The following is a 25,883-nucleotide window of genomic DNA, read 5'->3' as shown; positions in this document are numbered from 1 at the left end:
GTAGGTGTATAATGGAACCTTAACATTCTTTTAATGCGTATTTCATTAATCGCTTATAGGGTTGGCCGTTTTTTCCCTTCGATTATTTATATTTCCCTGCAACTGTGGATAACTGTTGAAATTCCAAAAGCACTTGACCCAACGTATTGTGAAGCTTACCACCTTACCTACCCTTTCTTTTTAATGAATAACGAAAGCCCACTGCTCGGACTTCTTCTAGGTCATGGTAACCAGGCTTTCCTTCACCATCAGTTTCACTGCGCCTCTGCTCTGGGCCAGGCATGAGTCTGGCACCTCTGTCTCCATGGAGCTCTCATTCCAGTGGAGAGAGAAGCAAAATTAATTTACCTGTAATGTAATGTCTGCGTGCTTTGCCACCCAATAGGTCATTCTTAGGGATTTAACATACTATTTCCTTTTTTTATAAAATGGAATAGCCCTTCCTCAGGATTTTAAGGAAGATTTCTTTTTATTTGCAAATTTGGATTTGGTTTAAGTTCTAAAACCAGTGGGACTGTATTGAAAGGTTTTAGGCTGGAGACTGCTGTGATCTGACCTGCATTTTGTAAGGGCTTGGAAGGCCTAGAGAAAGTTTAATTTGCATGTGCTGACAGCGAGGGCTTTTCCTGTGAGCACTTTCAGCCTTATCTTGGGGCTGTCCTTCAGCGAGGAGGGGAGAGGGAGGGCAGCTGGGAATGGCCAGGTTTCTCTGGTGACTGAGAGCTTTGAGTGCCTGGTGCCGTGTTAGTGGTGATAAAAGCATTGAAACCGAGGAGGGTGTTCAGATTACCTTAGTTAATGCTCTTACTTTAAGGATACGTGGAATTAAGGCCCTCAGAGGCCTTGGTGTGATGAGAGCGTGCCTGCCATCCACTCTTCCTGGCAGATCCCGTCCTTGCCGTGGTGCTCTCTGCCCTGCCCCACATCCGGGCCATCCTCATCTGGGCTACTGTAGCAGCCCCTTAACTGGTCTGCCAGCGTCTGCTTCAGCCCTTTCAAGTCCTCTTCCCCAAAATGCAAGTTGGACCTCGTCAGTCACCTGCTCTCCGTGCATTCCAGTAGGATTTAGGACTTAAACGGAACCATTCGTGTGGCTGGAAGGCCTTGCGCGGTCTGGCGCTGTCCCTCCCCCGCCTCCCTCCCTCTGCTGCTCACACTGCCTCTTCCCCTCCTGCCCCTGGACCTCTGTGCCTGCCGTTTCCCCAGACGCCCCTCCCCCAGCTTTTCTCACAGTTAAGCCGCACTTCATCCTTCCTTTCTCATCTTGAGTTCTCCAAGGATCTTGCTGTCTCTCCCATTCAGTTCCAGACCTCGGTTGGCCCGCAGTACAACTGACTTCCTTCCCCCTTAGGACTCGTATCCGGTGAAATAATCCCACGCCCACATAGTGTGTTTACTTAGCCACTCTCTCCTTCACTCGTGGAATTTAAGACCCATGAAAGCAGGGGCCGCCTGACTTGGCTTTCCATATCCTCCCGGCCCAGCCCGGGGCCTGCCGTTGGAGGGGCCCATGAACTTGGGCTGAGGCGAGTTTTGGCCAGCTCCCCCTACCACGGCGGTGACTTGGCTTTTCTTGTATCTGCTTTAGCTGGTACGAAACTCTGTTTTGTTTCTTTTTTCCTTTTTTGCATTTTTATCTATATTTAGCAGCTTTATCGAGATATGATTCACATACAACAAAATTCAGCCACTTAAAGTATACCCCGCTGGTTGTTAGTATACTCACAGAGCGTGCAGCAATCACCGCTCTCTCACAGTCTAATTTTAGAACATTTTCTTTGCCTTAGTCCCTGGCAACTGTTACTCTATTTTCTGTCTCTATAGATTTGTCTAATTTGGACATTTCATGTAAATGAATTGTGTGGTCTTTTGTGATTGGCTTCTTTCACTTAGCATAGTGTTTTCAAGTTTCATCCATGTTATCAGTCTTTCCTGCCTTTTTATTGCCAAGTAATATATTGTATAGGCATATACCACATTTTGTTTAAACATTTATCAATTGGTTTCATTTTTTGGATTTGTTTTAGTTTTTTTGGCTATTACGAATAATGTCGCTGTGAACATTCATGGACAAGTTTGTGTGGGCGTATGTCTTCTGTTCTCTTGGGTGTTTATGTAAGGGTGGAATTTTGCTGGGTCATACGGTAATTCTATGTCTCACATTTTGAGGAATTGTCAAACCGTTTTCTAAAGTGTTTGTTATCATTTTACAATCTCACCAGCAATATATGAGGATTCCAGTTCTCTGCAACTTTGCCAAGGCTTGTTATTTTCTGTTTTTTTGTTTTGTTTTTTATAGCCATCCTAGTGGGTGTGAAGTGATACCTCATGTGGTTTTTATTTGTGTTTCCTTAATCACTAATGATGTTGAACGTCTTTTCATGTGCTTTTTGATAATTTTTATATCTTCTTTGGAGAAATGTCTATTCAGATCCTTTGCCCATTTTTTAATTGGGTTATTTGTCTTTTTATTGTTGAGATGTAAGTGTTCTTTATATATTCTAGATAGTAGACTTTCATCAGGTACATGATTTGTATGTATTTTTCTCCCATTCTTTAGGTTGTCTTTTTATCTTTAATTTTGATGAAGTCCAGTTCACCTATTTTTTATTTGGTCACTTATGCTTTTAGTGTCAAATCTAACAAGGTCCAAGGTTGTAAAGATTTACTCCTGTGTTTTCTTCTGAGTTTTATAGTTCATCTCTTGTAGTGAGGTCTGTGACCCATTTTTACTTCATTTTAGTGTATAGTGTGAGCTCGGGATCCAAGTTCATTCTTTTCGTATGCATTTCCAGTAATCCCAGTACCGTTTGTTGAAAAGACAGTTCTTCCCCCATTGGAGTGTCTCGGCGTTCTCCTTGACTGTCTCAGCTTCAGCTCTGTTCCCAATGGTAGATTCTCTCCATTTTCATTTATACTGGGATCTATGAGTTTAGTCAAGTCACTGTCTAAGGCTGCCCCTGTTGAGCATAGCTCCCCCCATCAATCAGTCAACAGTTAGTTATTAGATATCATTTCTTGAATGTTCCAGGAAGTGATAGGGCAGTGAACGCAGCACAGTGTCCCTTCTCTTATGACGTGATAATGTAGAATACATTTCAGAGTTTGAAGGTAAAACTCAATTTTTTTGACTGATCTTTTGTTGGAACCCAGTATTGAGAGGTCTAAATATCAAAAAATATTTCTTAAAAGGCAATTATTTAAACTTCTTTCATTTTTACAGTGATTCAGAAAAAGAAACTTTAAAGTCTTTTTTTCAAGGCTTACTACACCTAGAAACAAAAACAAAAACCTACAAAATTTAGACTTAAGAAATAATTATGGCATTCCTCAGAAAAAATCCTGACTATAATATTTTCGCATTTAAACTGCACACATAAAATGCATTCAAGTTGTGTTTTAAGTGGCTGTAAGGTTGCCGGCTGTCCTTTTCCAGAAAGGAGTATCTTTATTTTGATATTCTTTCTGTCCCGTGTTTTTGTCTACCTTTTGCCTGTGGTCCAGAACCCATAATCTGGGGTGGGTGCTGAGTTCAAGAGGCCTCTTCTCTCAACAGGGAAGGAGGGTGGGGGAAGGAGTGCTCATGACTGAATCTTCTCCAGAACAGAGCTGGAAAGTGCATATGGTAGAAAGCTAAAGTGCAAGAAGGTTTAGGCAGAAATGAATATGTCCTGAGTCTTTCAGATACAGGGATTGTCACTGGCCTTTGCTCACACATACTTAAAACTGCTTCCTAAGGTACCAACTAGAAAGTTATGTAATCAGAACACTTTGGCTCACTTACCCTTGCCGCTTACCGCGTGATACCTCACACAGAGGGACTGCGGCAGCACTTGGCCTTGTCTCGTGAGCTGCTAAAAGATTCAGTTAGCTGTGACAAAATCAAATTTAAATAATGCTAGTAAAGAAAACCATGGATTTATTTTAGGGATACAAACTGGAGGAAAAATTAAGTACTTCCATGAGGGTCAAAAGCCAGTTTCCTCCCGCTGTCTGTCTTTTTCCAAGCCTGTGCTCCTTCCACTGAGCTCACTGTCTCTCGTTGGATCGTTAAATGAACACCTGTAAAGCCCCAGGACAGAGCCCAACCCCAGGTCACAGAGTATAACTTTACTAAAGCACCCTGAAAAGGGCATTGTTTTATATTTTATCCTCCTTTTCTGAAAGCGTACATTTAGGGAAAATGGTCAGATGAAATATGTCCATTTTATTTGATCTTATTTCTATGGATAGGGGGAAAAAGAGTGCGAATATTTATAATGTCATATAGATTGTACTTGGTTCAAGACCTCTGTTTTTTGGAATAACAAAAAAAAAATGTGTCCCTCTTGTGAAATAAACTAGGGTGCCCGTGAAAAAATTGTTGGGTTATCTCAGTCTTTTTGTAGTATGAGCTCATTCCAGTCCTTTTTGTTTGTGTCCATTCATATCTTACTTTTGCATTTTTCCTGCTCAGTCGAACTGGATTAAATGGCTCACTCTTCTGCTGAAGCCAAGAGTGTTTGTGTGATTAGTCTTCTGTCTAAATTTGTGCTGGCCAGGAGTTCTCTCACAGGGGCTGAGTTCAGTGAGAGGAGGGTGTGCATTGCAGCCTCTCCGCTGCACATGTGTGTCTGCTCAGGGGAAGAAGGGGGCAGACATGAGGAATTAATTTGCCTTTTCATTTAGCCCTTCTTTTTCATTTGTTTTGACGTTTATGGAGTGAGCGTTCCTAGCAGACAAGACGTCACTATGACAGTGGGTTGAAGTGAGAATCTGAGGTCCCTCTGCTTTTGTTGCAGTCCTGTCATCATTTGGCACCTGGATTATCCCCCAGTCAGGCTTTCTCCCCTCCGGTGCACCTGCTGCGCATGCTGGTGATGTCTTCCTAAACAAAACTATTCGTTATTTCCCTGGTCACTACACTGCTGGGTCCCTGTTGTTTGCAGGATCCAAGCTTGGCCTACAAGGTCCTTCGTCACCTGGGTCCAGCTTCTCCTCCAGCCTCGGGGGTACCACCCTGCTCTTCTCATCTCTGGCCTCACAAACCTCCCGTCACTGCTAGACCATGCCATCCTTTTGTACAGACTGTCTCCCCTTCATAAGCTTTTTCCCCATTCTGACTCCACTTTTACTTCTAATTCTGTCCCTTGAGACCCAGTTCAGATATCACCTCCTCTCCAGGTTCCCAGGCCAGTCTCTGCTCTGGTCCCACGACGCTTGGTTCAAAGCTGCTTTAACATTTAGTGTCCCGGGCTGTCTCCCTCCACTGCTCTTCCATGAGACTATCTAGGCCCGGGCCTGTTTCTTTTTCATTTTCATAATCTCAGCATCACCTTAGTGTTTGGTATATTGAGGGCAGCCCCCAGAGTTTTTCATTGGTAGATGAGTCAGTGGGCACCCAAGTTAAGAGCCCCAAATAGCATATCTCCAGTCGTAATATCTAAGATTTGTCTAACTTCACCTTTTCACCACATCAACCAGATGACCTTCAACAGATTTACTACCAGGGCAGGTGGTAATTATTCTTATTTTAGAAATTGTAGAATGGTCTTAGAATTTAGGTTACTTGGTGGAGGTTGAGGACAGAGCTGGGATTGGCAGTCCTGGCTCAGTATGCTTTAAATTTTTTCCCAGGTAATGATTTTCATATTGTTGACTTTGTAATTCATGTTCCAGGAAAGGTATATGCGAAAAAAAATTTTTTGGCAGCATTTTTGTAATGGCAGAAACAGTAGAAACAGCCTAAAACCTCAACAGTCGAAAAAGGATTTGATAAATTTAAATATATCAGCATAGTAGAATATTAAGTAGTTCTTCCAAGTTACAATTATGGTGCTTATGTAGAAATGTCTGACAAGCGAATAGTAGAATATAAGCTAGACTGTACTCTATGATTGTAACTGTAAAGTATATGGTGGGATGTAATATGTAAATAGAGTTGTGTTAGGCTCATGAAAAAGTAAGAAGTTTTATTTTTAAATTTTATTTATTTTTATTATTATTATTTTTTTGCGGTACGCGGGCCTCTCACTGTTGTGGCCTCTCCCGTTGCGGAGCACAGGATCCGGACGCGCAGGCTCAGCGGCCATGGCTCACGGGCCCAGCCGCTCCACGGCACGTGGGATCTTCCTGGACCGGGGCACGAACCTGTGTCCCCTGCATCGGCAGGCGGACTCTCAACCACTGCACCACCAGGGAAGCCCAGAAGAAGTTTTATTTTTTAACGTTTTCTTTAGTGTTGTTTTGGATCCAAGACATTGAGATTTGAGGAATGTTTCAGTGGTTTATTTGGACAAAACAATATTTGAAATTGTCATTCTTTCAGAATCTGGCATATAGGGTCACTATAGCAATAACCCCGTCTCAGAGAGTTAAAAGAACTTAAATTATTATTATTGGAATCACTGTAAAATAATATTTATTGTTAAAGGTGGAATTATAAGGCAATATGGGAAACACAGAGAGGTTTTAAATTAGAGGAAAGCCGACGACACAGTTCCCACGAAGTAACAGTGGATCTGTGTGTCCTAACATAGTATCATAGTATTGAATTCTCTCAAAAGGAGATTGTGACGATAAAAAATTACAGTGTAATTATAAGAAAACACAGGAAACCAGAGAAGTGAAAAATTAGAAATAAGCCCCAAGACCACAGTCACACTCAACATAGGTGACCAGGAAGAATATTTTGTCACCTCCTTTCTGAACTTTTCAGAATGTCTGCAGCATCCTGTTACCGGATTGTGTACAGGAGAGATTATTTCTGGGGATTGTGTGTGATGTCTGATAACACTTCAGACCAGGAGTTGCTACCCTTTTAAGACTGGCACAGCCTGGCTTTGGCGTGCTGCCGTCAGGCCCTGTGCCTGCCTGCCCGCCCGCCCGGGACAGGTGTTGGAGAGGCCTGCGGTGCCAGCCTGCGTGGAGCCTGGTGCCGGCCAGGCTCGGGGAGGGTGCCCCACGTTGCTGTCGGGGGACTCGCCTCCTAGGTGTTGATCCCTGCCGAGTAAGTGCGGTGGTCTGGAAGGGAAGCTATAAAGTCAGTGTGGGAAGGAGGACAAGGAACGTTTCCAATCACAGTTCGACAGAGGAGAAATGGAAAGGGGCAGGTTTCTCAGTAACAAATAAGTTGCAGAAGTCTGAACGAGGATCTGGAGATGGAAAATAAAAACAGGGAAAGGTTAAAGGCCACTGTGGCTGCCCTGTTTTCCTGATGTCTTACAGGATAAGTTAAATGAAATACACAGATTTTCTGGGTGTGATAGCTAAGAATTCCTCCAAATCTGGGTGGGAACATAACATATTTAATAACATTTATTTGCCTGATAAAAGTTACCTTTTTTAACACAAAAATGTTAGTCTGTCAGACTCTGGAGAGTTATTACTGTATGTTAGGAAAATATATGCTGTAAACCTACCTGCCTCTGAATGCAGCTTTTAAAGCAAGGAAATTGCTTAAATTTAAATTTTTTTCTTTTTTTCATTGGAGCCTCCAGTGAAAATGATTCAGTGGAGTGGGAGTTTGGGAAGAGATAGAGGGCTGGTGAATGGGAGACAGGAAGGAAGCTTGGTGAAGCTGCAGGAGGTACCCAGGGGTGGGGGTGTTCCCCTTTCCTTGGCTTCCCCCTGCCCCCCAAACCCCCCAGCCCGCGGAGTTTCCTCCCCCCATCAGCCCCATTTGCTTCTCTCAAATCTCTGCTCTCTGGGCAGGACAGAACAGTGTTCCAGGAGAGAACAGTTTCTCGGCCCCTCCTTTTTTTAAAAATTTTTATTTATTTATTTATTTTTGGCTGTGTTGGGTCTTCATTGCTGCGTGCAGGCTTTCTCTAGTTGCTGCGAGCGGGGGCTACTCTTTGTTGGGGTGCTTGGGGTTCTCATCACTGTGGCTTCTCTTGTTGCGGAGCACGGGCTCTAGGTGCGTGGGCTCAGTAGTTGTGGCATGTGGGCTCAGTAGTTGTGGCTCGCAGGCTTTAGAGTGCAGGCTCAGTAGTTGTGGTGCCCGGGCTTAGTCGCTCCGCGGCGTGTGGGATCTTCTCGGACCAGGGCTCGAACCCGTGTCCCCTGCATTGGCAGGCAGATTCTTAACCACTGTGCCACCAGGGAAACCCTCGGACCTTCTTTTTAACTCAGCACTTGCTTAGTCCCTTTTTTGCCTCCTGGAGAATTGACTAGTTCCTTACTGAAAGCCCTGAGAGACCCGTGTCTTAGCAAGGATAGTATGCAAAAGCTTTTGTTTCTGTGTATGTGTTTTCCTTTGATAAGATTATAAGCTCCTTAAAGAGCAGGAATCGTGTCCTAACCAGTATTTGTTTTCTTATCACCTAGCACAGAGCCTCGCCACAGAACACATAGTAAATAAATGATTGAGCATTGAATAAATGACCTTAAAAAGCAAGAAATTATAATTCTGCCAACATTCACTATATTAGAATATTCCAGAAACTTTTGTTAGAAGACTTGAAGGTGCTCAATAAATAGCACCTCTCTTCCTCAGGTTCTGAACTGGTGGCTATATAAGAATCAGAAGCTAGAAAACTAAATTTATATTACTGATAAGCCACATTCTGTGTCAGCTGACGTAAGAGGGTCAGAGTTGCTAACTCCCGGCCCCCAGGTAGACTGTGGTGTGGCCCATGGGAAGGGACTTTTTTTTTAGTTGAAGTATAGCTGATGTACAATATTACATAAGTTACAGGTGTACAATATAGTGATTCACAATTTTTAAAGGTTATACTCCATTTATACTTATTATAAAATATCGGCTTTATTCCCTGTGTCGCACAGTGTGCCCTTGTAGCTTATTTTACACATGATAGTTTATGCCTCTTAATCCCCTACCTCTGTCTTGCCCCTCCTCTCTTTCCTTTCCCCACTGGTAACCACTAGTTTGTTCTCTATATCTGGGAGTCTGCTTCTTTTTTGTTTTATTCACTAGTTTGTTTTGTGTTTCAGATAAGTGAAATCATACAGTATTTGTCTTTCTCTGTCTGACTTACTTCACTTAGCGTAATACCCCCCAAGTCCATCCATATTGTTGCAAATGGCAACAGTTCATTCTTCTTCATGGCTAGTAGTATTCCATTGTGTGTGTGTATATATATATATATATATATACCACATCTTTATCCATATCCATTCATCTGTTGTTGGACAGTTAGTTTGCTTCCGTATTTTGACAATTGTAAATAAAACTGCTATGAACATTGGGGTGTATGTATCTTGTCAAATTAGTATTTTTCGGATATATACCCAAGAGTGGAATTGCTGGGTCATGTGGTAGTTCTATTTTTAGTTTTTAGAGAAACCTCCATACTATTTTCCACAGTGGCTGCACCAACTTACATCCCCTCCACCAGTGTAACAGGGTTCCCTTTTCTGCACATGCTCACCAGCGTTTGGTTATTTGTGCTCTTTTTGAGGATAGCCATTCTGTCAGGTGTGAGGTGATAATCTCATTGCAGTTTTGACTTCCATTTCCCTGATGATTAGCATTCATCTTTTCACGTGCCTGTTGACCATCTGCATTTCCTCTTATGGAAGGGATGTTTGAATCAAGGACAAACACCATTACCCAGGACACAGAGAGAAGGAGAAAAGAAACCAACTCCTCCAATAGCCCCCGCCCTGTCACCCTGCCTGCACTGCAGGGTCATTGTCTGTGGCTCACTAATAGGCAACTGCCTCTACCTTGAGGGGAGAGGAAGGCTTGGGGCAAAGGAACAGGAGTATCAGGAGTATTTAGTGTTTAGTGTTTACTTTCCTAATACCGCTCCTCAGTTTTGGACTTTCGACCCTTTGGGCTTACCCGTTGTTAAGCCCATGGCCCTCCCTCTCTGCACGGAGATGAGCAGACTTCCCGTGGCCGTGCTCCTGCCTTCCTGAGCCTGTTCCTTCTCCCACTGGTACCAGCCCTGCTTTGTCGATCCTCTGTGGACCACTGGGATGCACAGTTGAGTTTTCCCCTGGAAAGCTCTGAGATGCATTATAATAATTCATCAATAATCTGCTCCAAAGCCACACTGTGCCCCAGGTCTGAAGTTCATATCCTCATCTGTTTCCCATCCCGAATTCTTTTCAAGTATCCAATAAAGCTTACCAGAGCTTTGAAAGGGGATCAAATAACAGAATTAAGATACTCCAAAAAAAAAAACAAAAACAAAAAACAACCCAGCCTTATAAGGATGCCCCATCACAGAACTGTATAGTGAAGTGAATAAGAAAGTGAATTCTAAAACCAGGCCACCTGGGTAAAAGTCTTGGTCCTGAGTGGTCTTGGCTAGTTTACCTAACCCTTTCATGTCTCAGTTTATCTATAAAACAGACAATAGCGCTACCTCATAGGAGTGCTATAGTTATTGAATAAATGAATACATGTAGAAAGCTTAGAACCTAGTATCTGGCACATAGCTAAAATGCATGTATCACTTAAAAAAGTTTTTATATATAAACCCTCTCCTATTACGAAACTCTCAGGGAGAAATTTAAAATTCAGAGAAGTAATCCTTGGCAAGACATGAAAGTTCAAGGTTCTAGTCCCACATCAAATTATGTTGGCCTGTGAGTTAACATGCAGAGAATTTGAAGTCCTCCCTAATTCCTATTTATTTTTTTTTTTTGGTCTTAGCCAGAGAGCTTCTCCATGCCTGTGTGCAGCTGGGGTAACTCCCCCCACACCCGCCCAGGACTTCTCGGAAAGCCCCCCGCCAGCCCTTCCCCAGGGCTTCTCAGAAATTACAGTAGTTCAACACTAAGTCTCTCTTGTCTCTGCTTGCTTCAAGTGGAGCTTGAGTCTAGAATCTTTTTTTTTTAAAAAATAAATTTATTTATTTCTTTTATTTTATTTCTGGCTGTGTTGGGTCTTCTTTGCTGCATGCGGGCTTTCTCTAGTCATGGCGAGCGGGGGCTACTCTTCGTGGTGGTGTGTGGGCTTTTCATTGTAGTGGCTTCTCTTGTTGTGGAGCACGGGCTCTAGGCACACCGGCTTCAGTAGTTGTGGCGCACGGGCTTAGTTGCTCCGCGGCATGTGGAATCTCTCTGGACCAGGGCTCAAACCCGTGTCCCCTGCATTGGCAGATTCTTAACCACTGCACCACCAGGGAAGCCCGAGTCTAGAATCTTAACAAGACACACAGGAATATTAGATTATCAACCTTACATCCACCAAGTTTGGAAAACACGCCCCCCAGCCCTCAAGGCACTAATTTTGGGCAGGATTGTTCCCAGTACTTCATCTTTGCCAAAGACAGGGATGGAAGGCTGAAACCATCACCTTGGTTTCAGCTTCAGCTCATGCCAGTTGTTCTGAGGCCAAGACCTGCGCCCTTAAACTCTATGGGCAGAGGTTGTCTGTCTGGAGGCGAGTTTGGGGAGGAGCCACCTCCTCTCTTCGGAAGTGACACCGAGATGCTCAGATTCTCGGGTCTGTGCTCAGAGTCAGAGCCTTGTGGTGGGGCAGTCCAGTCACCAGGCATGTCTGTCCTCTCCTCTTTGCAGGGAGCCCTTGATTCCGGCACTCCTGTGCTGAGTGGTGTCCCCGCTTTGTTAAGGGATGGAGCATCTGTGGGTGGGGACTTTGAGACCTGTTTGTGGTGTGGTTTCCGTTGCCTCTTACCAGGAGCACACAGAGGCTTCTGGAACCTGCTTCTTTGGGAAGGTTTTTCCCTTTTCGTCTGGCTTGTTTCAAGTGGAGCTTGTTCGCAGCAGATTCCTGGCGGGGAACTGCTGTTGACACTTGGGGAGCTTGGGGCCCAGTGCAGGTAGCTCCTGGCCCCCGAGCCCCGCGCTGTCTCCTCCAGCTTGTGCGTGTGCCCTTCTTTGTCTCTAGGCTGTGTTCTGCCTGCAGGATGTGCTGGTCTCTTCCTGTCCCCTTTTCCTGTCAGGGAGGCTTAGATGAGTTTCTTGCTGTTTAACCAGCTGCTTTTGCCGGTCTCTTTTTCCCTAATGCTTGTAAGCTACTGCTGTTTGCTGGAATTGCTGCATTCCTTTTTCTTTTTTTTAAACCTTTTTCTTTCCTTTTTGGTCTAAATCTATTTTTTCCTCTAGGTGTTCCTCTAGATATTTTCTTGTGATTTCTCCCAAGGCAAGAGAGATACAGTTGCTAAGTTCTGGGGCTGCCGAATCTTCTTCTATTCCCTGCATTGGGTGCTCTTACATCGGAGACGCTCTCCCAATAGACCAGCATCTAATCTAGGGCTGGCATCAGTCTGTCTTGTTCTCCCTGGTTCCCCTTTAGTAGGTTTCCTCGATGCTGTGCCTTCTCTTAGACTGAGTCCTAATTCCATAAACTTTGCAAGTGTGTTCCCTCAGGGCACAGGCGGTGACAGTCCCTCCACCTGCTGTGCTTCGAGCATCTTCGTCTGATCTCCGATCTCCACTGCTACCCCCACCCCTCACAGCCTGTCCAGAGTTTGTGTAACCCTTGGTAGAGCTGTGTCAGTCTTTGGAGATGCAGGTAGGTCCTCAGTTGCTCTCACTGTGGGTTTTGTACCTGGCTTTAGAAGTGTGTTTCTCCACAGTTCCTAGAACTGAATCCTGGTTCCTTTAGGAGGAGCAATTCCAGTCCTCTGAGATCTCACTTGTCTTCCTTTATTAGAGGTTTTTTTTTTTTTTTAAGGCTCAAACAAGCACAAAGATATTGCTCCCTCACTTGAGTTAGACTCCAGGCTGTCCCTGTCTCTGTCTGTTGAACCGGGTGTCATGGTCTCCTTTTCTGTTGCAGCTCTGTCCAGTTATGCCCCAAGATGTCAACCTTTCTCCAAAGGGTGGCCCCCTCTGCCTCCTGTTTCATCAACCTGCCTTGCTTATTTTTGCTGTTTTGTTTTTGTTCTTCTCGTCCTGATAGGAAGATGAGAGAGTGTTCTAAGCTCTAAGCTTCTAGCACCTTTCTGATTTCCGGAATGAGCCTAATCATTCCAAGGACAGCCCTTAGTGGTTGCCTTCTTTGTGCATGCAATAATTTTGTCAAATTGCTTTTCTGACTCAACCCAAGATGACAGCATATCTCTTTAATAAGATTATCCTTATTGCTTCTTAAAATCTGCCCCCATCTATGTATCTTCCACTTTGGATCTTGAAAATCTGAAGCAGCGGTTAGCATTTAGGTGATTAATAGCTGTAGGGCCAGGGATTTGGAGGGGAACTCTTGAGTCTGTGGACCAACCACATGAACTTAAAATAAACCTTCTCACAGTTCCGACTCGTATCCATAAAGATAAGGCATAAAAAGGAACAGAATTTGGAGCAGCCTATCTATACCGCTTGCCTGGAGTTGGACCCAACACAGTTTCTTCAAGATCGGGCTATAGAAGCACCAGATAGTATTCTGGAAGCTCTCTCTATTTTGAGGAGAGCCCTGACTGGGACACCATTTTGTTTTTGTTTTGTTTTTCCTTCCCTGCCTTTTCGCTTTTCTTTTCTTGTGGTAAAATATGCATAGCACAGAATTTACCATTTTAACCGTTTTAAAGTGTACAGTTCAGTGGCATTAATTATACTCACAGTGCTATGCAGCCATGGCCACTGTCCACTTCCAGAACTTTTTCGTCTGCCCAGACTGAAACTCTGTCCCCCATTAAGCAGTGATTCCTCATTACCCACTCCTCTCAGCCCCTAATAAACATTATTCTACTTTCTGTTTCTATGAATTTGAATATTCTAGGTCCCCTCGTACATGGACTCATACAGTATTTGTCCTTTCGTGACTGACGTATTTCACTTAGCTCACAAGGTTCCTCCATGTTGTAGCAGGCATCAGAATTCCCTTCCTTTCCCTTTTTAAAAATTAATTAATTAATTTTTGGCTGCATTGGGTTTTCATTGCTGCGCGTGGGCTTTTCTCTAGTTGCAGAGAGCGTGGGCTACTCTTTGTTGTGGTGCGCGGTCTTCTAATTGTGGTGGCTTCTCTTGTTGTGGAGCACGGGCTCTAGATGTGCGGACTTCAGTAGTTGTGGCATGTGGGCTCAGTAGTTGTGGCTTGTGGGCTCTAGAGCGCAGTCTCAGTAGTTGTGGTGCACGGGCTTAGTTGCTCCGCGGCATGTGGAATCTTCGCAGACCAGGGCTCGAACCCCTGTCCCCTGCATTGGCAGGCGGGTTCTTAACCACTGCGCCACCAGGGAAGTCCTCCCTTCCCTTTTAAGGCTGAATAATATTCCACTGTATATATATCCCGTGTTTTGTTTATTCATTCATCCATTGGTGGATTTCGGGATGTTTCCACTTGGCTACTATGTGTAATGCTGCTGTGAATATAGGTGTACAAATACCTGTTCAAGCCCCTCCTGTCACTTTTGGGTGTAAACCCAGGAGCAGAACTGCTGGATATTTTAATTCTGTGTTTAAAGTTTTGAGGGACCACTGTACTGTTTTCCACTGCAACACCCTTTCTTTCACATCCTTGTCTGTGCCATGCTTACTTAGGTCAAAGCCGTGCTGTATTACTCAAGGGCAAGCCACAGCAGCCTGCATCACAGAGCCTGAACTTGGGCCGAGTGTGGGTCCAAGCTCAAGGGCTGAGCCAGGCCTTCAGGGCTCACTTGCCATTTGCTTTAGGCCCAGCGGCAGCCAATTGTATAAAAATAGCTGCTTGTCTTTGGATCGCACTTCTGTACGCTGCATGACCTACCAAGGTGGAAATCCCACATGGCTGTCCTGGAACTGCCAGCCCAGGTTGTGGTCGTTAAGGGCCAGCTGCCAAAGTGTAAAAGTCCAGGGTATTGCACAACGCAGGCCACTGCCACTTGGTCCAACCAAAAGTATTAATATTTCAGTGTTAACTTGTTCTCCACATTGTGTTTTGTCTTTAATGGTTTTTGGCACATTTCAGGGGGGTGGGAGATGGTGTGCAGTAAATGACCCTTCTCTCTTTTCTTGGGTTCTGAACCATTTATGAAATAAGACAAGAAGAATTTGAAACGTTTAAGACAAAAAATCCCTTCTCTTGGAAACCAAAGGACTGGGGAAGAGGAGTTTCCCTTCTAACAACTTTGATGTGGGGAAAATGCTTCCTAGAAGCATTTAAATGATTCGTTGTGGAATTTTACTAAATGAATGCATGAATTGTGAATGAAAAAGCTAATGCTCCCTTTTGAGGGCCTGCTTCATGCACTGTGATTGGCATATGTATCACATTTAATGCTGGTAGCATGGCTGTGAGTCCATTAACTGTCTTATACAAGAGGAAGCTGAGTCTTGGAAAAGGTAGGGATTATCCCCAAGGTTTCATCTTCAGTCCATGTTGACTGCAAAGCCACTTGGCCACACTGCCTTTTTAAAAAAGATGTGGATAAGGAAAAATGTGATACATGTGCTTTTCTTTAATGATAAAATTGATTTTTATTTATGTCTAATATTAAATTATATATTAGAAAGAACTCTGTTGCTCTGACCAAGTACTATTCACTTTTCTTTTTTAACTGGAGTCTAACAGCTTTACAATGTTGTGTTAGTTTCTGCTGTACGATGAAGTGAATCAGCTTCATTGTACATATATCCCCTCCCTCTTGGACCTCCCTCCCACCCCACCCCCCATCCCACCTGTCTAGGTCATCACAGAGCACTGAGCTGAGCTTCCTGTGCTTTATAGCTTGTTCCCACTAGCTATCTATTTTATGCATGGTAGTGTATATATGTCTGTCCTAATCTCCCAATTCATCCCACCCTCCTCTTCCCCCACTGTGTCCACATGTCCGTTCTCTATGTCTGCATCTCTATTCCTGCCCTGGAAATAGGTTCATCTGTACCATTTTTCTAGATTCCACATGTATGCGTTAATATACGGTACTTGTTTTTCTCTTTCTGGCTCACCTCACTCCGTATGACAGACTATAGGTCCATCCATATGTCTACAAGTGACCCAATTTCGTTCCTTTTCATGGCTAATAGTCAACCCTTTTTCCCTTAAAACAAATAAAAACAACTCATTTCAGCCAGTTCTTAGGGTTTTACAAATATTTTCGTGAGTGGGTCTGATATTGTGTCAGTGGTTACAGATCTGATATTGTTTCAGTGGTTACAGATCTGAGAACCAGAAGGTTAGTGGTAGTGGTGAGGGCTGAAACACAACTGATGGTTAATATTAGGGTGAAGCAACCGAACTCAGCTGAGCCTGTCTGTTATGCAGGAGACACTAAATTAGGAGTTCAGTTAAAGAGTGTGAGTGTTGTGTAGAAGGGACCCAGGAAAGCACTCATTTTATACAAAATGATTTGCTGTATTGTACGTAGCACCATATGTGTGGGCCACTGGCTGGAATGGTCACATGGCTTATGTGGGCTCTGTGTTCCTAACTGAGACACACGTGGGTATAAGAGACTTACCTTTGTAAGCGCCTCTACAATTTAGCATTCAGAATTGTGAAAGGGAAGAAAAATGAGAAGGAGAACTCTCAGGTTGGGATATATCTAAGTAATTTTTTTTATATTTCATACATTATGTTCCTGAAATAAACGGTTTTCATATGTGATCAATACTGGGAACATCATAATTTCAAATCTGTTGTTCATTCTCTCTGGATTAATGCATTATAGACTCTCATATACTCTTGTCAGGTTATGGTTTACTCTTGTTAGTGAAAGTCATCTCAGATGACTTAGAACTTTGTCTATCATTTTCTTTCCTGTTTAATTGCACACAGACCCCCGGAATCACACTCTGCCCCTGGCCTGGTACACAAAGACCAATTTTTTAGCAAGTAGAGGAAGGTGATTTTTTTTTCTCTTTCATCCCATTCCCTAAATTCATACTTCTTCTCCGCAAAATACATGCCGTACAAAAGAAGTCTTAACAGGGCTATTTTCTGGACTGTTACATTATCTCCTGGTATGGTTTTCTAAGACATATTTTCATGCTGAAGAGTTTTTAGGCTTTTAAGTACCTAGGAGAAATAGACTTGGCCCGTTCAGATTTACTTGGAAAAAATACTGATGACTTACGTTAAAAGACCTGCTATTTTTTTTTTTTTTTTCTGTTTTTCTACTAACTAACCTTCGGACCTTCGATAAGTCATTTAACCCCTCCAAACCACATCTTTTCCCATCTTCTAAAATAGTATCATACACTTATGTGAAAACTACTTAGGGGACTTCCCTGGCGGTCCAGTGGTGAGACTTCGCTTCCCAATGCAGGAGGTACAAGTTCGATCCTTGATCAAGGAGCTGGGATCCCACATGCCTCAGGGAACAGAAGCAATATTGTAACAAAATAAAGACTTTAAAAATGGTCCACATCAAAAAAAAAAAAATCTTAAAAAAACTACTAAGGAATTATTGTTTCTTTTAGCTGTCAAATTTAGGAATTAATTTATTAAAATAATGTGGGAGGTTTCAAAAGTAGGTTTTTGTTTGTTTTTCTTTTATAATCTGCCCGGCACACTTCTGCATAAGGGGTCAAAACAAATGTCAAAACAGCTGGGGTCCTTTCAGAGGTAATTTGTAATCCCAGTGTGCCTGTGGTTGCCCCAGGTGGCTCATGTTTTGGTTATAGTTTCTGATTTTAAGTCGAGATTGCAATACTTTTGTTCTTTTGGGAGAGAAAGACATGAACATTTCAATTTCTCTTTGAGAAAAATCAGCATGCTTCAAGGGCCGTTTGGAGGTATAGGAACTCCCCCTGGTGGGAGTCTGAAATATGTTGTACAGCAAACGAAACAATGTTGCAGTTTATTTTTGTTATGTTTTCAGCTAACAGAAGAATCTTACTTAACATGGTAAATTATAAATTCATTCGTAGTAAATTATAAATTTGTCACCAAGAATGACAAAATATTGGGCTTTAAATCACATCAAATCACTGTGCAGATAGGATTTTTAATCATGTTCAAAGTCATAATTTTGAACTTTAACATAATTTCAACATGTGAAGGAATATTTTAGGCAAGAAAATTGCCTTGTCAGGTTAAGACCTATAGTTAGATTATTGGTAGGCTGGATTCGGCCTACCGGCATAGCGAGTTGACCCCTGATCCTTCAGGTGTTTGTTAGGAATAAAGGGAAGTGAACAGATCCAGGGGCTGCTGAGGAGGTCCAGTCAGCAAACCTGGGGTCTGGGTCTGTTTGCTGGAGCTGAGTGAGGGAGGCGAAGTGAAGTTGGTTTCCAGGTTTCTGGCTTAAACCACTTTATGAGTAACGAGACCCACAGCAAGGACCTGGCTCTCTGGGCGTGGGTGAGGATTCAGAGGGGCGCCCAGCCGCTGGTTCCCTGTGTGGGTGTGCGGAGAGGCCTGCGCTGCTGAGATGAACGTGGGGGGCTTCAGCGTGTCGCAGACCCCCCGCGGGAGAGAGGGAAGGGGGCCGAGGTGGAATCTGGAGTGACTAACAGCTGGTGCCCGAGGAGGAACAGCCAGCGAAGCAGGAGCCTAAGAGGACGGAGGAACACCGAGAGAAGGCGACGTGGTGGAGAAGGGTCGGGCCAAAGAGGTTTCTGTCAGGTTTGGATACGAGGGGGTCACTTATAACTTTGATTAACGCAGCTTCAGGGAGTAGTGGGCTTTCTCTGTGTATGTCTTTAATGTGGGACCTGCTCACAGAAGGACGTATTCGAAGATCTAGCTCTTCTTTAAGATTTGAGGTTCAGTTTACAGGTGATATTACTCTAAGTCTAACTGATACTAGCAATTACTTTTTTTTTTTAAACGTTTCTTTTTTTAAAATTTATTTATTTATTTTTGGCTGTGTTGGGTCTTTGTTGCTGCACGCGGGCTTTCTCTAGTTGTGGTGAGCAGGGGCTACTCTTCATTGCTGCACGCGTGCCTCTTATTGCAGAGCACGGGCTCTAGGTGCGCAGGCCTCAGTAGTTGTGGCTCATGGGCCCTAGAGCGCAGGCTCAGTAGTTGTGGCGCACGGGCTTAGTTGCTCCATGGCATGTGGGATCTTCCCGGACCAGGGATCGAACCTGTGTCCTCTGCGTTGGCAGGCGGATTCTTATCCACTGCGCCGCCAGGGAAACCTGCAATTACTTTTTAAAAGAGCCTTTGGTTAATGTTTGGTCCTATTTACAAGCTTGGTTAAACCCCCTAACTATTTTTTACTACACTTTAAAATGTAATGTGGAAAAAAAAAAAAAAAAAGTAATGTGCTCTGGTCCCTCGGCATCTGTGGGTGAATGGATCCAGGACCCCCCCTCGGATACCACACTCCAAGGAGGCTCAAGTTCCTTCCGGTCTGCATCCATGGAACAGAGGATCAACTGTATTTTGTTCTTGTTTTGTACATTAATTGCTGAATGACAATTGAAGTGGTTAAACATGTGTTTTTATATAATGTACTTAGGTGGTTCTTATAAATCTAACAAATTAAACGTACTTGTGGTGATTCCACATAAAACGAAAGTCAGCCGAGGATTTGGGGGATGCCTTCTTACCTTGCTGAGATTTTCGGGTGTTCCGACTGTGACTGCCAAGCCAAGTGCCTTGATTATAACCACAATGCGAGACACACGTCACACTGAACAGAAGGGGAAATCTCACAGCGGAGATCCTTTAGACTCACGTGCTGCACTACCTGACTTCTCTGTGTATTCGGCGTCTGCTGCCCCCGCCCTCCCACCCAAATGGCTGTATCCCTGGATTGACTTTGCATTTCTTTGTCTTCACAATATGTCGATATCATCCCATGTGGCTGTTAAGATCTTTGAACTTTATGAAATTCTGCAGTCTTTGCATATACTTTTGTCTCTTCCATCCACGTCTCTTCCACACGTGAAAAATGATAGCCGGTTGAATTTTGGGCATCTCCTGTGGTTTTCTCATAGCGTCTAAGCTCACTCTGCAGATGGGAGGCAGACATCAGAACCGTTGATTGGCTCTTACTGGGTGAACCTACTTTAAAATAAGAGCAGACTCCTACGTTGGAACAAAATGTTTGAAAAGTATAAGAAATGCCAAACTACAGTGTTCCTGTGTATATTTAGAACATATTTATCTGCTTATTGCCATAATAGGAATTTTCATGTTGCCCAAGGGAGAGCTTATGATTTCCATTAGATGTAAGCTCAGTGACAGAAAAGATTTTTCTCTGTTTTATTCACTATTGTATTTCCAGTAAATTGAATTTTACCTAGCATTTAGCAGACGTGTAAATATATGGTGAATGAATGAAGAAATGTCCTTTCTGTATAAATGATAGATTGTTTATTACTGACAGTAGATTGTGCCTTTTGCTTCCTTTTAATTTCTTTCTCCCCTTTTTTCTGCTTTTAGGCAGAAACCACTAACACTAGCCTCTTGCAAGTGCAACTGGAATGCAGTTTACATAATAAAGTGTGTCAGCAACTAAAGGTAAAATAAAAAATTTAGTGTTTTCTTCCTGCCTTCCTTCCTGCCTCTTTGCTTAGAAATAAAAAATAAAACAGCATGTTCTGTTCTCAGAAATGCACATGCCCTTTACCTTAAGTGCTTTTTTCCCTGTGAAGTTCAAAACAAAAAAATTCAGATGATATTTTTGAGTTTTTCCTTTTTTTCCATCCCTCCGAACTCAGAGTTGCTATGTGGAATCAGACGATGTTTTACGGCTACAAATGAGCATAATTGTAACAATGGAAAACGCCTCGAAAGAATTTGAAGAAAACACACAAGATTTGTTAGATCATCTCTCTATTGTTTATGTAGCTACAGATAAATCTGAGACCTCAGGTAAGGTGGAATCTTTAAACTTTTCTGTTACAACATATTTTGATTAACCTGTGTCATCATTCTATATCATTTACTTATAGATCGTATCATTGCAATCTAAGACAGAGAGGCTTTGCTTTCATTATTAGCACAGTGTAGTAGTAACTGGTTCTCAGTCTGCACCTGCTAGTAAGGCTGTATTATTTTGGGGTAACTTAAGTGGCAACGGACTTCCCTGGTGGCGCAGTGGTTAAGAATCTGCCTGCCAGTGCAGGAGACACGGGTTTGAGCCCTGGTCCGGGAAGATCCCACACGTCGTGGAGCAACTAAGCCTGTGTGCCACAGGCTGAGCCCGCATGCCACACCTACTGAAGCCCGTGCACCTAGAGCCCATGCTTTGCGACAAGAGAAGCCACCGCAATGAGAAGCCCGGGCACCGCAACGAAGAGTAGCCCCCACTAACCGCAACTAGAGAAAGCCCGCGTGCAGCAACAAAATAAATAAACAAACAAACAAATAAATAAATAATAAATTAAGTGACAGCGGCAAACCATTCTGTGTTTCCCTGGGAAGAATTTTTCTTGGCGTTCTGAAGATAGTAAACTAATTAAATGGGCACGACAATCTAATATAAATATTCACGAAGTATTTGGAGTCTTGTGTCTCTTGTTTCTGTTTTACTGATTTGCAGAAGCTCAGTTGACCAGATCATGCTGTTTATATTTTTAATAGTTGGTCGTCTGCTGCTTATTCCTGATCAGGAAGAGTAGTGTGAGTTCCAGTGTTCATTTCTATGAACTTTATCTTTGAAATTGTGTGTCCTACTTACCAAAAATAACCTAGTTTATCAGTTTAAGTTTCTAAGAGATTTTGTAGGAGACACATATGATCCATGTGATTTATCGTGTAGGGTTTGCTCTTATCCATTGGTTATCAAGACTGTTCTGGTAAGTGAGAGTATGTGTGTATGTACACACATATACACATTCAGAGAAAAAAATGGTACCAAAATATAGTTTTAAATTGGCAGTCTTAATTGTTGGTCAAACATTGTTTACTTTCCAGTCCTCAGAATTGGCTGTAGTAGACATGGGTCAGCAGGAGAGCTTTCCTGTCCTTGGGTTCATAGTTTCTGGTGATTCCCAGAATGGCCAGGTAGACATCAGTGTAGAGAAGACTCCTGTCCCATGGGGAGCACTTCTGTTGGTGAGGATTAAAGGGAAGCCTGCATTCTGAGATCCAGGGTTTTATTTTTCCCAGATGTGGTTGTGAAATAAGGAAATGAGGGGCTGTCTAATCAATAGGAGACCTTAACTTTATTTGAAGCTGTCCAGTTGGTTAGTTTCATCCAGGGGAGTAGTACAATGACCCTAAACTCAGACTTTTTCTACTGGTAGTTCATCATGTAGAGAGCCTGTGTTGACAGGTCAATCTTTTTGCCAAGGTTCCTTTTTCTTGTGACTTAATCAACAGAAAATAGCTCCTCACTTCAATTTTAGTGTGGAAAAGTGAGTTACATTTTTTTATAGAAATGTGTAATGTGGTATTTTAACTACTGTATTAAGGTGTGAGGATGAGATGTCCCTTTCTTTTAATCTCATTGCTCTGATTCTTTTGGACAGATGATTCGGCAGTGAATATGTATATATTGCATTCAGGAAACAGCCTTATATGGATACAGGTAATTGTAAATACGTTCGTAAAGTGTAGTTTAAACTTACAAGTGTGTATTTAATTGCAGAACATGAGGATTTTTGAGAAAATACTTGTCTCTATTATCTTTTGCTTTCATTTAAACCCATTCTCCCTTGCTCGAGCCCATATTTGGATGAAAGTTGTCAGCACCCCTTTGTACCATTACAGGCACATCTGCTGAGCAGTTGTTCTGTATGCCAGTCTGAGCTACTTAGTCATTTTAACAGGGTTGATTCAAACTGGATCAGTCTTCTCCAGCTAAGAGCAGTACTGTGGATTGCTTTTTGTTACAGGATGTACATCATTTCTCACAGAGAGATGCCCTGTCTCTGCAGTTTGAACCAGTACTCCTACCTACTTCCACAACAAACTTTACAAAAATTGCCTCTTTTACTTGCAAAGGTACGGATTTTAAAAATATTGGAGATTGTCTTTTTATTTTCCTTATCCAGTTGTTATGCCTGCAGTTCTTCCTGTGAAATGACTCACAACTACAGCGTAGGCAAGGCTTTAGGAAGTGAATGGGCTCGGTTTCAATTCCACAGACTTATAAGAGGTAGCGTGATGGAAGAAGTGATGGTGATGCTGCCTTTATTCTGCCCCATGTGCAGGATTTTGAGTTTATAGATCGTAATTCAGTTGGTGATTTGAAAGACCAGGTTGTATATGAGTCTGATGGACATACTGCTTTCACAGAGAGGTTGAGCTGCCCCAGGTTTGTTTCTTTGTGTAGAAATCAATGCAGAAAGTCTAGCGAGTATAAACCCAATCCTATCTTCAGGGTCTTACTTATAGTTCAAAAGATTTCTGTAAAGAAATGCATTTTAAACATAAGAAAACAAGCACCACCTCACTTACACTGAAAGAAATGTTAACTTAAAGCAATACGTGAGGTATAATTTATGACTTAGATCTATGAAGGTCAAACAGAATGTTAATATTCTGTGTTGGTAATGATTGGGAAGAAAACAAACCTCATATTTTTGACATGGGTAAAAATTGATACAGCCTTTTTGGGAGGGAAAATTGTCAGTCTGTGAAAATTGAAGATGTGCCTCTGATCCTTAATTCTACTTCTAGAAGGTTATCTAGAGATACACTCTAGATGTTCAAAACTGTAATACAGGAATATGCATTGTTTGCGGCAGCAGAACGGTATAAGCCTCCACTGACAGAGAATTGTAGTTCATCTCTGGGGGCGGGGGGGCTAGCGTCTGCAGGTGTTAAGAAGCATACATGGGTGTGCAGTATCAGCAGTGTCGTTCTTCTAAGGGTATCTGTGTATTTGTATATGTTAGAGCACCTGGAAGGATGCTTGGGAGTCTGTTGGCAGTTGTTTCCTTTGTCTAAGGTAATGCGGAAGTCAGGGGGAAAGGTAGACTTGTATTTTCACATCTTTTTGTTAGTGTTTGAAGTTTGGGGGGAACCATATATATAGCTAAAAGAAAAAAAAGAGTTGAGTATTAGTATCAGAGTCAAGAATTCAGTACCAGTGTTTTGATGTTCTGCCATGGCTCAAGGAATGCTTGAAAGTGATTTGATACCTCAGCAGTGTTTTGCAGCGCGGGCCCACTTTGGCTGTGATCTCCTCCGTGCTCTCAGGTTGAGCTGCTCCTTTCTCACTCACATCTCCACCACGCCTCTTCACTGTTCACTTTTGTCATCTCTGCAGACCTAAGGACTTGCCTCTTACTTAAGATCTTTGTGAAAGGAGAGCCACAAAGCGTTGACTCTCTCCTCCCCCCCACCCCCTGCCAAGGAAGAAATGAGAGGTTGCTTTAGGAAAGAGGGGTGGTTAGGTAGACGCCACGTTCTCGGTAACTTCCTGGGCACCCAGCCAGGAAGGCGGAAAGATAGTGTCCAAGAAAGGATTTTATTGGAGCCAGAAGAGTGAAGGAACTAAAACATTATAAATAAAACATTTATCTTGTTTTCGTTTGGGCATAATGAAAGAAAAGATACTGATACTTCACATTTGTTTCCTCCTACCTCAAAACAGCTCCATCCTGTGACAGTGGGATGAGAGAAGACAGGAAGAAAAAAAACACTCCGACACTAAAAGCGTGCCTCTCCTCTCCTGTGGCTCAAGGGTGGGTGAATTTCGCTTTCTCTGGTATTGAGTGGTTCCCCTCCACCCCCTCCATCTAGAGATGATTTAAAAATATAACGGAGACTTGCATGATTCTCTCTCTAGACTTGCCTTCCCTACATTAGCACTGCTAGTAGGAAGTGAAAGGGTGGTTTGCAGGATGGGAGGGAAGAAGCTGAATGACGGAGGTTGTGGATCAGATCCAGGCCAGGCGGCCACATGTGGGAGAAGGAAGAAGTACTCCTGCACAGTTTCTGAGTTACATTCAGGTCCTGGTTTTGCCTGGTGGCCTCTGTGAGCCATCCTGGTCCTGGCTCTATTGCACCCTCTGGCCTTCAGATGCTCCACTCGTGGGCAGGAAGGTTGAAGAAGGCAACTTGTCTGGTCCTTGCCAGTACTTACATTTGTTCTCTGACATTTTATGCGGCTACCATTTTTGCAGTTGGAGGCTCATTCGCAGGCTAACAGCTGTTGTACACACAGGGCTGATGGCATGCATGTCCTGTATTCACAGGTATTTTCGAATGGACTCTTCTGCCACCCAGTTTCACATAGAGACTCATGAGAACACGTCGGGGCTTTGGTCAATGTGGTACCTCAACCATTTTGACCGTGGTGTTGTATTGAATGATGTGTTTGTTTCCAAGGAGACCAAGCGTGTTTTAAAGGTACACATGGTATTTTTATCCAAGTTTAGCCTATTTTAAGATTTGTTTAGTGTCAAATACTGTGAAACTGATATTTACAAAATCGTACTTTCACTTATGAATTTTAAAGCTTTAGGCTCTCTTTATTTTTTTCAAATTATTGTTCAAGGAGCTCAAAGGGACCAGGATACATCTTTTAGAGATATTTGCTGTTACCATTATTTAAAAATACTATAAATTATAATTTATTCTAAAAAGATTATATTTAGTAAAAAGAAGCCTGGTTCATGATACAATACTAGGTTTTTGTAAGATACTGCCTATGAACATTTCAAGATTACTTTTGTGAAATTTAAAAACAGTTGCATGCTAAATATTAAGTGAAACCTATCATTTATATAAAAATATTTCAATATTGGACCTGGAAATAACTGAGTAAAATTGTATTTCTCAAAGTATAGAAAAACTTTAGTATCACACATTATAATGATTTTAATCATAAGTAGCGTTAGTTAGGAAAGTAATTTCTCTTACTTCTTTTCTTTTTAGATTCTGAATTTCACTGGCCCTTTATTTCTACCTCCAGGCTGTTGGAAAATATTTTCTTTGAAACTTGCCGTTAAAGACTTTGCCATAAATCTATTCACCCGTGTATTTTTGACTACAAACGTAGGTGCTGTTTTTGCAGTACCTCTACAGATTTACTTGGCGCCGACCAAGGTATTGTTTACACAGTACATATGTGTTATAATTTTTGTAATAATTATTGTTTCTTTTTATTAACTTATCTTACAGTGCTTGGACTTTATTGACCGAGTTGAGCTTATGTTTTTTAAGGCTGCCTAAGAAATTGAAGGATATTACCAGG

At 42.6% G+C, this 25,883-nt stretch overlaps 1 protein-coding gene across 11 annotated transcripts in view; it reads left to right on the top strand.

The window, feature by feature from the left end:
- Window positions 1-25,883, top strand: part of TMEM131L (transmembrane 131 like) — a 159,665-nt gene that overhangs the window by 80,318 nt on the left and 53,464 nt on the right. For 10 of the 11 annotated variants that reach the window (XR_016393367.1, XM_089912303.1, XM_022599718.2 and 7 more), the window contains 7 exons: window positions 20,174-20,251; window positions 20,452-20,605; window positions 22,207-22,265; window positions 22,573-22,681; window positions 24,279-24,369; window positions 24,883-25,036; window positions 25,565-25,735. Coding sequence is in view for 10 of the 11 variants with exons in the window: in XM_089912303.1 (XP_089768429.1) it covers window positions 20,174-20,251; window positions 20,452-20,605; window positions 22,207-22,265; window positions 22,573-22,681; window positions 24,279-24,369; window positions 24,883-25,036; window positions 25,565-25,735 (816 nt within the window). In the remaining variant the exon portion in view is untranslated. Of the gene's footprint in view, window positions 1-12,351; window positions 12,434-20,173; window positions 20,252-20,451; window positions 20,606-22,206; window positions 22,266-22,572; window positions 22,682-24,278; window positions 24,370-24,882; window positions 25,037-25,564; window positions 25,736-25,883 lie in introns of those variants that run through there. The other variant, XM_089912305.1, reaches the window with a different exon arrangement.

The sequence above is a fragment of the Delphinapterus leucas genome, chromosome 5 (genome assembly GCF_059928025.1).
Source record: "Delphinapterus leucas isolate spDelLeu-1000000601 "Yukka" chromosome 5, BTC_Dleu_Yukka2, whole genome shotgun sequence".
Lineage (NCBI taxonomy): Eukaryota > Metazoa > Chordata > Mammalia > Artiodactyla > Monodontidae > Delphinapterus > Delphinapterus leucas.
The sequence above is the reverse complement of the archived record's forward strand: the minus strand, read 5'-3'. Positions and strand labels throughout refer to the sequence as shown.